Below are 13,918 nucleotides of genomic sequence, written 5' to 3' on the forward strand. Positions count from 1 at the left end.
GCAGCGGTAGAGTTGCTGCTTTACAGCGAATGCAGCGCTGGAGACTCAGGTTCGATCCTGACTACGGGTGCTGCACTGTAAGGAGTTTGTACGTTCTCCCCGTGACCTGCGTGGGTTTTCTCCGAGATCTTCGGTTTCCTCCCACACTCCAAAGACGTACAGGTATGTAGGTTAATTGGCTGGGTAAATGTAAAAATTGTCCCTAGTGGGTGTAGGATAGTGTTAATGTACGGGGATCGCTGGGCGGCACGGACTTGGTGGGCCGAAAAGGCCTGTTTCCGGCTGTATGTGTATGGTATGGTGTGGTGCTTGGTGTCCCATCAAACCTGCACCTCCAGTCATTTATTTTTGTAAAAGCTGATCACTTCTGTGCAAATTCCACGCTGCTCAGCAACTCTACCTCTGCACCACTGTGCTGCCCCGATGCATAAATACATAATACAAAATACATAAGAATAAGGGGTAGGCCATTTAGAACTGAGAAGAGGAAAAACTTTTTCAGTCAGAGAGTTGTGAATCTGTGCAATTCTCTGCCTCAGAAGGCAGTGGAGGCCAATTCTCTGAATGCATTCAAGAGAGAGCTAGATAGAGCTCTTAAGGACAGCGGAATCAGGGGGTATGGGGAGAAGGCAGGAACGGGGTGCTGATTGAGAATGATCAGCCATGATCACATTGAATGGTGGTGCTGGCTCGAAGGGCCGAATGGCCTCCTCCTGCACCTATTGTCTATTGTCTATACATACAGGGAAAGAAAATGGATCAGCCCCCACAAAGCTGATATGAGCAGGAATAGCCCAAAAGCCTCAATTAAGAAGTGGTGGTAAACTAGAAGGGTCTTGAAGAAGGAGAGGGATGTGGGGCAGAGAGATGTGTCTCAGATTGGATTTGCACTGTGCAATTGTCAGGTAGCAAAATAGCCAACTGAGCAAAATCTTTTGTAATTCATTCCTTTATTTTCACATATGTTAGCAACAACAAATAGCATTCAATCCATGCCGTCTGATGATGGAAGTGAAGTCCGCTGTGAAGTATTATAAACAATAATGATTTAATTTAGTTCATATTAGACTGGAGAATCCTTTCAATCCTATTCCCCTCTTATCTCCCTTTAGTCCAGTAACTTATTCTCTCCTTCCAGTGCATAAGCTCCTGTTAGTTTTGTTGTAACTTAGCGACAAAGGGGACATTAACTATAGCCGCTTAACTGGAATGCAGGAGGAAGCCGGAGCACCATGACTAAACCCACCGGGTCACAGAGAGGATCATGGAAACTCCACCAAAACAGCATCTGAGGTCAGGATCAAAACCAAGTCTCTGAGCCACCAGTTCGACCGACCTCTGTCTCAGTTGCTGCCCTGGTTTCGTGCCTGTTTTTTAATAATCTTCTTTTAGAAAGAGCATGAAGCACAAGATAGCTAAACCAAAGGGGCAGCAGGGTGGTGCAGCGGTAGAGTTGCTGCCTTACAGCGCCAGAGTTGCTGCCTTACTGCGCCAGAGACCCGGGTTCCATCCTGGCTACGGGTGCTGTCTGTATGTCATTTGTACGTTCCCCCATGGGTTTTTTTTCCGGGTGCTGCAGTTTCCTCCCACACACTGAAGACGTGCAGGTTTGTAGGTTAATTGGCTTGGTAAAAATGTAATTTCTCTCTCGTGTGCGTAGGATAGTGTTAGTGTGCGAGAATCGCTGGTTGGCGCGTACTTGGTGGGCCGAGGGCCTGTTTCTGTGTTGTATCTTTGAACCAACTCTGAACTGAGCTAAACTAAAAGCTGAGGTTAGTGGTTCTCCAATCTTCTTTTTTTTTTTTTTTTTTGAAAAGCATATGTACAGATAGAAATAAAAGACAAATTTGTTACAAAATTCTTACATAGCTTCAATTTTTAAATTTTTAAAGAGAGAAAATAAAAATAAAGAAGAATGAAAAAAAAACCTATAAACTATTGAGAAGAGAGAATAAAAAAAAGAGCTATAACTATAAAAATTAAAGGGGGTAGATCCGGGAGACAATAACCACAGTTCTGGTAGTTATGCTGCTTGGTATTGTGCAAGATCCAGACCCATGGAGCCTCCATCGGGAAAGAATTAGTAATCACCTGTTTACTTCCTAAAACATTATTGCACAGCACGAATTGGGACTCGTGTCCTGGCCAATAAACCGAAGAATTAAGGCAGGCAGCTAACTCATGTCTGAAGAGTGGGGCATGTCACTGTTGACTCAGCCTGGCTTTCAGCAACACATCTGGACCCAGACCAGATGTGCAGGCTTCAGGAAGCAGGGGAAGGAAAAATGATGGAGTAATGATGAGTTGCAGGTGGCGGCTATGATTAACAATGAATCTTTATACGATCTTGACTACAGTCTTGACTACAGTCGTTCGGAACACTGCCCCAGAAACGGGATGATCATGAAATGACCTTGTTTAGCAAATAGGGAAAATACCAGCAAAAAAAAATCATAAAAAAATTTATGAATTTGCACAATCACAGCTCCAGATGCATATCACGCAAATAAACTGCATCAGGATACTGTTGATAAAAAAAAGCCCAATGAAAAAAACATCGCAATTAAACTGACAGGAACACGAGAGCAGAAGGGGTCTCAGCTTAATCTATTTTGAAAATAAGAGCTGAGACCTTCAACACATGCCACTCCCTTGCTATTGCATAAGACTCAGCCAAAAGCTGTAGGGTTTAGTTTAGTTTAGAGATAGAAGCTGTAGGGTTTAGTTTAGTTTAGACAGCGTAGAAACTGGTCCTTCAGCCCACCGGGTCCACGCCGGCCAGCAATCACCCATACATCAGTTCTATCCTGCACACTAAGGACAATTTACAGAAGTCAATTAACCCAAAAAAACCTGTGTAGGAAGGAACTGCAGATGCTGGTTTTAACCAAAGATCGACACAAAATGCTGGAGTAACTCAGTGGGACAGGCAGCATATCAGGAGAGAAGGAATGGGCGACGTTTCGGGTCGAGACCCTTCTTCAGATTAGAGTCAGGGGAAAGGGAAACAAGGGATATAGATGGTGATGTAGAGAGTTATAGAACAAATGAATGGAAGATGTGCAAAAAAGTAATGACGATAAAGGAAACAGGCCACTGTTAGCTGTTTGCTAGGTGAGAACAAAAAGCTGGTGCAACCTGGGTGGGGAGGGATGGAGAGAAGGAATGCAGGGAATGCAGGGGTTACTTGAAGTTAGAGAAATCAATTTTCATACCACTGGGCTGTAAGCTGCTCAAGCAGTATTTGAAAAGCTGTTCCTCCAAGAAACCTGTATGTCTGTAGTGTATAGTGTACTGTCTAGCCTATAAACCGTACGCCTTTGTAATGTGGGAGGAATCAGGAGCACACGGAGAAAACCCAGTTAGTCACGGGGAGAATGTATAAACTCCATAGACAGCACCGGAGACAGGATCAAACCCGGGTCTCTGGCCTGGTAAGGCAGCAACTCTACCGCCACACCACTGTGCCGTCTGAAGCTGCAAGTCTAAAGGCCCTCTAGTACAGGATCAAAATCTACACCACCCACCAATAACACCGTGGTGCAGTAAAGCTGCAGCATCACAACTCCAGCCAGCTAGGTTCAATGCTGATCTCCGGTACTGTATTGGTGGAGTTTGCACATCCTCCCGGTGAATATATGAGCTTCCTCAGTGTGCTCCAACTTCCTCCCTCCTCTCAGAGATTTCCAGAATGGTGGGTTCACAGTCCATGTTATTTTACCCCAATGTCCAAATTTAGTTTAGCTTAGAGAATGAATGGTGGAATTTGGGAGGGAGTTGATGGGAATGTGCAGAAGATAAAATGAGTTTGGGTAGGCGCTTAATGGTGGAGCAGCCTCAGTGGCTGAAGAGCCTATTTCGCAAGTGCTGGAGTAACCCAGTAGATCAGGCAGCATCTGTGGAAGGGATGGATAGGTGACGGTTTTGTCTGAAGAAGGGTCCCGACCCAAATCATTACCTATCCATTCCCTCCACCTGCTCAGATACACTTTGGTTTCGAAGGTTATGCTGAACCGTTATAATTGGTCTAGCCTCAAATAGACTAGGATATTCAATTTGGTTGCCACGTTCGAGAAAAAAATGTGAAAAAATTGGAGATGATCCAGAAAAAAAACCAGTTGCTGGAGTGAGGGACAGGGAGAGAGACAACTTCACAGTTGGAGAAAAGACTATGGAGATAATCGATAGAACTATGGACCCAGAGAATGGTGGACAGCTAGTCCCTTTGGGAAGGGTTTGAGGGTTAGGTGTCAAAGGTACAAAATAAAGGGGAGGAGAATTCATAACAGTGGCCAGAAAATCTTTTATGCAGGGTACGGATGGAATCTAGGATTCCTCAGTCTGCATGTGTGATCAAAGGAAGTTCTATTGTGTCCTTCAGAAGGACATAGAACAGAACAGCGTGGGAACAGGGGTGTCATGGTAACTGATGTATTGAAATGTATCACTTGTTGTACATGTTGTACTTGTGAGAATGGTCAGGGGGACAAATGTTGGCGGAAAAATAACTGATGGGGGAATAAAACAGCACGTTTGTATTTAATGGTGTGGAATGCGTGCTTATTACAATGGAATCAAGGCGAGGGTTGACAGGGTCAATGTTTGTGCCGAGTCTGATGCCAAGATAATCTGATCTCATCTGACTGTACACGGTCCATATTCCTCCTCTCCCTGCACTTCCATGTGCCTATAAGCCTCTTAAACCCCACTATCATACCTGCCTTCACCACCTCTGGCAATGCATTCCACGCCCCCACTACCCTCTGTGTAGAAAAAACATGCCCTGCACATCCCCATTCATCTTTCCCCCTCTCACCTTATAGCCATGCCCTCTAGTTTGGGACATTTTCGCCCAGGGTAAAAAGGTTCTGACTGACTACCTTATCAAATGCCTCTATCTATTTAGCACAGAAAAACTTGCAAGGCTACGAGAGGAGGCCGGGTGGTGGAACCAGAGAGATGTCCAGACACAATGGGCTGAGTGGCCTCTTTCTGTGACTATACACTGATTCCGTGATAGCTCTTTGATATTTTATGAATAGAACATAGATCATTGTTTGGCTGTGTAGTGAGTGAAATACATTTTGTTAACAAGATATAGCACGTTGCATGCATCAGTCTAGGAGGGTCATTTTTATGGGAGTCTTAATCTAGAGGGCTTAGGTTTAAGATGAGAGGGGAAAGATTTTATGGGGACAATGTGGGTGATACATATACGAGCTGCCGGAGATGGGAAAAAATGACAATGTTAAAAAGGCATTTGGATAGTTAAATGGGCAAGAATGATTTGGAGAGATATGGGCCAATCACAGGCAAATGGGTTGAACTTTGACATCTTTGTCGGCATGTAGGGGTTGAGTCCTGGCATGTGTTTCCATGCTGTATAACTCCAGGCATCAGCGATGCAGGCTTGATTTTTCCTTTAAATAATGTACAGTCTTCCATAAATTCTAAATGATTTATTTGCATCACGTGGCTTGCCACTCCATTAGAGCACACGCTGCGTAGTTGTAAATCCTAAAGCACAGTTTTCCAGTGCAGGATCAATATCTATTTCACTCCAGCATTACTCCAGCATTTTGTGTCCATTTTCGGTGATACAGTCTCCCCCGCTGAGTTACTCCAGCATATCGTGCCAATCTTCAGGGTAATCCAGCATCTGCAGTTCCTTCCTACACAACTATAACACTGGGCGTAGGAAGGAACTGCAGATACTGGATTACCCTGAAGATTGGCACGATATGCTGGAGTAACTCAGCGGGACAACTGTATTACTGGGTCACTGTCAACTCACAGCTGCCATGACCCATGTTCAATCCTAATCCCAACTACTGTCTGTGTGGAGTTTGCACATTCTCCCAGTGACTGTGTGAGGGGCGATCAACCACAGTTGTTTGGCAGTGGACTACGAAGATGGGCCCCACTGTCCTGGTGTCACCTTAACTGTCCAATTCGCAATACCTCCGCTCTGCTCTGGTTTTGCATTTTCAGCTGTACTGACAGATAATGTATAAGAAGATAACTGCAGATGCTGGTACAAATCGAAGGTTTTTATTCACAAAATGCTGGAGTAACTCAGCAAGTCGGGCAGCATCTCAGGAGAGAAGGAATGGGTGACGTTTCGGGTTGAGACCCTTCTTCAGACTGATGTCAGGGGGGCGGGACAAAGGAAGGATATAGGTGGAGACAGGAAGACAGTGGGAGATCTGGGAAGGAGGAGGGGACGGGAGGGACAGAGGAACTATATAAAGTTGGAGAAGTCGATGTTCATACCACTGGGCTGCAAACTGCCCAGACGAAATATGAGGTGCTGTTCCTCCAATTTCCGGTGGGCCTCACTATGACACTGGAGGAGGCCCATGACAGAAAGGTCAGACTGGGAATGGGAGGGGGAGTTGAAGTGCTCGGCCACCGGGAGATCAGTTTGATTAATACGGACCGAGCGCAGGTGTTGAGCGAAGCGATCGCCGAGCCTGCGCTTGGTTTCGCCAATGTAAATGAGTTGACATCTAGAGCAGCGGATGCAATAGATGAGGTTGGGGGAGGTGCAGGTGAATCTTTGTCTCACCTGGAAAGACTGTTTGGGTCCTTGGATGGAGTTGAGCTGACAGATAATGTATTTGACAGATAATGTATTTGAACAGAAATACATCTTAAAGAGGAGAATATTTCAGTGTCATCAACTGTGTTATACAAGTAAATTCTACAAACAGAGAAATTGATTTTAAATGTTTGCCAAAGGCCAAATGGTGACAGAAAAAAACAGAGAAATGAAATTGTCCAATGTGGAAACATGAGACAGAGTCTATACCTGAAGCCATCTGATGGCTGGAAAAAATGGATGTCTTGGTACATTGATCGAGAGCAAAGAAACATGGAGGTATCATACTTGTCAGGAGCTCGTGACAAAGGTGAATAGTTTGCATGGTACATTGCTGCTGTCTGCAATGTTCACCTCTCTCATATTCTCTTTCTCAGAATATGTTTTAAGCCGTGTTGATACATTGCCTCAATGCAATGGTTAAAGTGATGAATGCATTTCTCTTTGAAGCAACTGTCTAAGATAACATGCATCACCAGTGATAGTTCGGAAAGAATGTGATCATGGAAGTATGTCATATTCTGGCAAACTTCCCAATGTGAGAGGTTGAGCCACAATCTATCCACCATCCGGGTTCCAGAGAAAGTGCTGAGCTCTTTAGTGAGGCAGAAGGACTTCACTGTTAAACCCTGGTTTAATTGCTTGGGTGAATACATGATGGTTCTGGGATGGTTGACTGAATGATACTTGAGGTTCAGTCACAGCAACAGTTCTTGTCCCATCATTAACTGATTTTCCGTCAGGCCTTACCCCCATTCTGTAGCCTGTGAGACCCATTGAATGCATTCCTAGCAGACTCTGAATTCAGCTTATGTTAAGTTCTAGCAGCAGAATTAGGCCATTTGGCCCATCAAGTCAACTCCGCCATTCAATCATGACTGATCTATCATTCCCTCTCAGCCCCATTCTCCTGCCTTCTCCCCATAACCCCTGACACCCGTACTAACCAAAGCATCAATTGAAAATGTTAACGGGGGGGGACTAAGGAACCCCTTAAATAACCTGAAAGGTCATTATAGGATCTCTTGGTAAGTGAAACGATAAGTGAAAGAAAGTTCAATGACTGCCAAGTGCTAAAGATTTTTGTACATGAAAGCTTTTCCCATGGAGATCCGAGAAGATTGATCATTCATCAATGTTCTGTGGGCTTTGAAAACACTTTCCTAGTAAGTGGAGTCTGCCCCAAATTGTACACAACTGCCACTGCTGTCGAGGCAAGAGGCTCATCACCTTGCAGCTGCCCAGAGTATGCTGATGAGGTCCAGAAAACAATTTCTGTCATCCTTGGGTGTGAGCGTTGGGATGAGCACTAGTAGTGCAGCAACCAGTGTTAAAATTTGTCTCAGATATTCATTTTGATCCTTTAACTCAACTCAGTGAATCACTCCTTTGACAATGTACAGCTGCTCGACAGAACCTGCCTTTTCACATCAACTCAGGATGAAAGCCAAAATGCTACGTTAATACTCACTGGGGATAGAACTGCAACAACAATTACTGTATGACGTGAACTGACGAAGGATGAATACTTGGGCGGGAACAATTACTAACCATCAATGTTACTGTGGTGTTACAATTGACTCAGTAAATTACGTCAGTCTTTGCAAATCAGTCACCCACTTCTTCAACATAATCCCCTGATATAACTATAGCAACCATAATATCAAACGACATAAAAATCATAATAAATCAAGATGGCATGAAAAATGGAAATTATTTACCGCAGCACGGTGGCACAGCGGTAAAGTTGCTGCCTTACACACCAGAGACCCGGGTTCAATCCTGACTACGGGTGCTGTCTGTACGGAGTTTGTACATTATCCCCGTGACCTGCATGGGTTTTCTCCAGGATCTCCGATTTCCTCCCACATTCCAAAGATGCACAGCTTTATAGGTTAATTGGCTTGGTATGGATGTAAAATGTCCCTCATGTGTATAGAATGGTATCAGTGTGCAGGGATCGCTGGTCGGTGCGGACTCGGTGGGCCAAAGGACCTGCTTCCGCTCTGTATCTCTAAACTAAACTATACTACCATCACAAGCCTCTTTTCTTTGCTTTGGGCTGGTTTATTTTTCTTCCTATATATTCACACGTGACTTATTTTGGTTTAGGATAGATATCTTAAAAATGCACAATATGCCTCACTTACTACCAGTCTGTGCAGTTTGCTCATTTTGTTTGTACACATGAAAATCTTGGCTGCTTCTCCTTCAGGCTTGCAGCTCCAGTTCACTTTCGCTGCCAAAATTTAAGTTGCGCAATTGAAAAGGTTCGTGTCTGCGCCATAAATCAACTTGTTTTGCTCTGCCAATTTCATGGGATGCAAAATGTTTCTGTTCCGAAATGTGTTTCCACGAGTTTCAGATCGTGTATTGATCTTCCCCCGTCTCTTCACATTCTCCACAAGTTCCAACATTATTGTCCTGCTGCAATACCACTGATTAGCAGAGCAAAAGCGAATGGTCAGCAGAAACACGTCAGTGGCTGCTGCTTTTCTACGACGAGGGAAACAACGTGGCTGGAATTACTTGCGATATTTATAAATGAGTTTATACTGCTTAGCCACTGCATGATGATGAGGAAAGAGACATCAGTGGGAGATCATTTCTAATGGTTAATAAAACGAGCAGTCTCTTCACTTACATCCAAATTTCAATTGTTGCGATATTTTTAAATTAGTTCATGGGGGGGAGGGGGGGTGGTGGTGGTGGTGGTGGGAGAGTTGGTTGTTGATTATGGGCAGAAGAAGCTAACATCGCTCAATATAATAAAATTAAAATTAGTGTTTTTCAATTTTAACCATCTTGCGAAATGTGCCTCGTTGTAATTGTTTGCTGGACGAGATTGATGGGCTAATCGTCTCAGGCAACAAGCATTGGATTATGGTGATTTATTTAGCAATAGTACTACAAGAACAAGGACAGGTTGTCTTGCAGCCAGCTGAAGAGAAATGCGAACAGCCATTTCCATAAGCCATCAATAACCTTGATTGGCAATGTTTGGTTTCAGTGGTTTGGTTACTGAGAGGAACCCTGCACGTATTGGCTCTGTCAGCCAGAAGATACAAAAGCTTGAAAGCATGTACCACCAGATTCAAGAACAACCTCTTCACCCACTGATATCACACTACTGACCGGTCCTCTCACAAGCAAAGCATGTGGTCCCGATCTCCTAACCTACCCTACAGAAGGCTGTGGAGGCCAAGTCAATGGATAATTGTAAGGCAGAGATAGACAGGTTCTTGATTAATACGGGTGACAGGGGTTATGGGGATAAGGCAGGAGAATGGGGTTAGGAGGGAGAGATAGATTAGCCATGATCGAATGGCGGAGTAGACTTGATGGGCCGAATGGCCTAATTCTGCTCCTATCACTTATGACCTTCTGACCTGTTGTGGCCCTTGCACTTTTGTCATCTGCACTTTCCTGTTATTCTAACACTATTATGCTGCAATATTATCTTCTGCACTCTGGCATTGTTCTCTTTGCACCACCTATTGTACATGTGTATGGCTTAATTGTACTCATGTATATTAAGAATTGACTGAATAGCAAACAAAGTTCTACACTGTATCGTCGTATAGGTGACAATAATAAACCAATAAACCACTGATTGTTAGTTGCCAAGAACACATGAGAAACAACATCAGCCAAATAAAACCTATCCATTTTGTCAACATCCCAGTGAATATATTAAATGGGCTTTTTGCTCATGGATATTGTAAGCAAATATTTGGTTTATGTTGTTGACCGAGTATAAAATAGCTTTATTCTATTTGGTCAGAGACCTTAAGTTAAATAGCATCTATCTTAAGGTTGAAAGTCTGATGAGAGTGCATAACAATCCCAGTGGTTTTAGTTTGCCTGCTTCGTCCCACCTATTCCCAAAAGTTAAAGACCCTGAGAAATCAGACAAGAGTCACGCACTCTTAGAAGGCAGAGAAAAAGGAGATTAAAATCATAGAGTTATACAGGACGGAAGCAGGCCCTTCAGCCCAACTCGATCAAGATGCCCCATAGAAGCTAGTCACATTTGCCCATATTTGGCCCATATCCCACTAACCTTTCCTATCCATGTATTAGTTCCTAATATAAAAATCACATTTTAAAAAAAAACATGGATTTTAACCTGTAGGATTAAAACTTCGTACTTGCGGTTAAGTATTTTTTGTGCTGGAAAGAATGGCTGACAGCAGTTAACACATCAAAAGACACTTTGGAGAGGGGTGAACATGACTTGATCTTTTGTATCAAGGTGGTTGCTATTCATGCCATCAATATGGCAACCACAATATAGAGTACATATCATAGGAAGAAATATCTTTGGTACTTTTCACCAAATTAAATGCGAAAGAGAAAAAGGAAACTAGATAGTTAGCAGGAGGAGCATAAACACAATCAAGGACATGTGGGCTGAATGGCCTGTTTGCTTGCTGTAAACAGTCTCTATTAAAACCTAATGGGCCAGCAGAAAAAAATGCCCAGTGTTTTTATTTTTGGAACATTACATCTAGCTATTTAGATGGTCCACCAAATGCTGCAGAACTGTTGCTGCAGAATAAGGCATCTTCTTGTATTCTCATCATTACTTTGATAGCGAATGTTGGCTTATTTTTTTTATTCTCCCACAAATGCCTCTAAAAGTAGGTGCTAGATTTTGTGGGGTAGAAATAAAAATAAAATCAACAGGGCTCAGTGCACTTAAACACTAAATGCAAAATAGTAATGCTCATCTCATCCTGAAGTCCCACAAAAGCTGCATCCTGTCCTCTGGCTCACTGTGAATGGCCTGGAGTTTCTGAAATATATCAGGGACCTTTATATAGAAGTTAAACCTGCCAGAAAAGGTTCTAGTTTTTTCATTCCAACATAAGTAACTTTCAACAACATAAGTCTTAAAAATTGCCAAACTGTCATGAAAATTAATTATGTGTGAGAAGGAAATGCAGATGTGGTTTAAACCGAAGATAGACACAAAATGCTGGAGTGACTCAGGCAGCATCTCTGGAGAGAAGGAATGGGTGACGTTTCAGGTCTGAAGAAGGGTCTCGACCTGAAACGTCACCCATTCCTTCTCTCCAGCAGGAGCAAAGAGGTCCTTCTACAGTTGTACCGGGCCCTGGTGAGACCGCACCTGGAGTACTGTGTGCAGTTTTGGTCTCCAAATTTGAGGAAGGATATTCTTGCTATGGAGGGCGTGCAGCGTAGGTTCACTAGGTTAATTCCCGGAATGGCGGGACTGTCGTATGTTAGAACGGAGATGAGGAAGAACTTTTTCAGTCAGAAGGTGGTGAAGGTGTGGAATTCTCTGCCTCAGAAGGCAGTGGAGGCCAGTTCGTTGGATGCTTTCAAGAGAGAGCTGGATAGAGCTCTTAAGGATAGCGGAGTGAGGGGGTATGGGGAGAAGGCAGGAACGGGGTACTGATTGAGGGTGATCAGCCATGATCGCATTGAATGGCGGTGCTGGCTCGAAGGGCTGAATGGCCTACTCCTGCACCTATTGTCTATTGTCTATTGTCTATTGTCCAGAGATGCTGCCTGTCCCGCTGAGTTACTCCAGCTTTTTGCGTCTATCTTGAAAAATAATTTTTACAGATACAGAATCTTATTCCTTCAGATTTTATTTAGTGATGGTAATTCAATATAGATTTAATTAAAATTTGAATGAGCTTATGTTTATGTCATTTCTGTTTATTTCCCTCAATACCTTTCCTCTCTCCTTCTCATGATATTTGTTATCCGTGAATATATTGCTTATGTTCAGATTTTATATTACACTTTAATATTATAACTTCCTGGTTCAGAGTCTGCAAGGCTGGATAATGATTCTTCAATCAGATTACCTAACGAGGCACAGACTTGTTTGCTTATTCCCACAGGTTTGATGAGCAGACAGTAGAGGCTGACAGGAGCTACTGTAAGAATCTACAGAAGTTTACGCTACTGGCTACAGGCTGTCAGCTCAGTGGCATCTAGACAACCGAATTCAAGGCCTTAATTCACCGACTGAAAGATCTCATTGAGATAAGTGCACCTACCCTTCGCTTTACACTTGGCCAGACATTCTTTCTTGGTTTGAAAGTTGTTTTCATTTCCACCACATCCACCGTAGATAAACTCTTCACATTTCAGTTTTGAGATGTTGTAGAAATATCTTTGGAAAAAAGCATTACAACGTCCAGGGTCCGCACGGTATACACATATTTCATTGCCGTATGGCAGATCATGAAGCATGTCTTCTGCAGAAAAAGAAAGGGTTGGCAATATTAAACAAATTGGATCATTTGTTTCAAGGTAAAATTGCATTTGGTCATATTTTATGTAAATTATAATATAAATTATGTTCAAGTTTCAAAGAATGAGGGGGGACCTCATTGAAACATACAGAATAGTAAAAGGCTTGGATAGAGTGGATGTGGAGAGGATGTTTCCACTAGAGAATTAGATTTAGCTGTTAGGGCTAAAAGAATCAAGGGATATGGGGAAAAAGCAGGAACGGGGTGGCCTACTCCTGCACCTATTTTTCTGTTTCTATATGGTCGGGAGAATAGGGACCCAGAATCGGTCGTGCTTGGAATTATTTACATAAGGCACAATGAAAGGCATAGATAGAGTGGATGTGGAGAGGATGTTTCCACAGATGGGAGAGTCTAGGACTAGAGGTCATAGCCTCAGAATTACAGGACGTTTTTTCAGGAAGGAGATGAGGAGAAATTTCTTTAGTCAGAGGGTGATGAATCTGTGGAATTATTTGCCACAGAAGGCCGTGAGGCCAAGTCAAAGGATATTTTTAAGGCAGGGATAGATAGATTCTTGATTAGGACAGGTGTCAGAGGTTATGGGGAGAAGGCAGGATAATGGGGTTAGGAGGGAGAGATAGATCAGCCATGATTGAATGGCAGAGTAGACTTGAGGTGCCAAATGGCCTAATTCTACTCCTATCACTTATGACCTTACGAATGTTCTATCTTTTCCGTCTCTCGTTCCTGCTTCCAAATTTGTAAAATAAGAAAAGTAAATGCCCTGCCACTGAAAATGTCACATTCATCCATTTTGAGCATTGTAAATTGAAGCTAACCTGATGCCACATAGAAGAAAGACCCCAACCTGAAACGGCACCTATCCATTTTCTCTGGAGTTGTCATCTACCTCATTGAGTTATTCCAGTATTTTGTTGCTATCTCTGATACCAAATAGTTTAGCTGATATTACATATTGCTGGAGGAATTTGTTTTCAATTTGGTTTTAATATTGAGCAACCTACATCACAACTGCAAAATGTATTTCCCTGCTTCAAGAACCAAGACAGCTTCCATT

General features: G+C 43.1%; 1 protein-coding gene across 1 annotated transcript in view; it reads right to left on the reverse strand.

The window, feature by feature from the left end:
* Positions 1–13,918, reverse strand: part of LOC144596318 (carboxypeptidase inhibitor SmCI-like) — a 52,959-nt gene that overhangs the window by 21,655 nt on the left and 17,386 nt on the right. Inside the window, exon 2 of the mRNA XM_078404564.1 lies at positions 12,640–12,840. Within this exon, the coding sequence (XP_078260690.1) occupies positions 12,640–12,840 (201 nt within the window). The remainder of the gene's footprint in view (positions 1–12,639; positions 12,841–13,918) is intronic.

The sequence above is a fragment of the Rhinoraja longicauda genome, chromosome 8 (assembly GCF_053455715.1).
Source record: "Rhinoraja longicauda isolate Sanriku21f chromosome 8, sRhiLon1.1, whole genome shotgun sequence".
Lineage (NCBI taxonomy): Eukaryota > Metazoa > Chordata > Chondrichthyes > Rajiformes > Arhynchobatidae > Rhinoraja > Rhinoraja longicauda.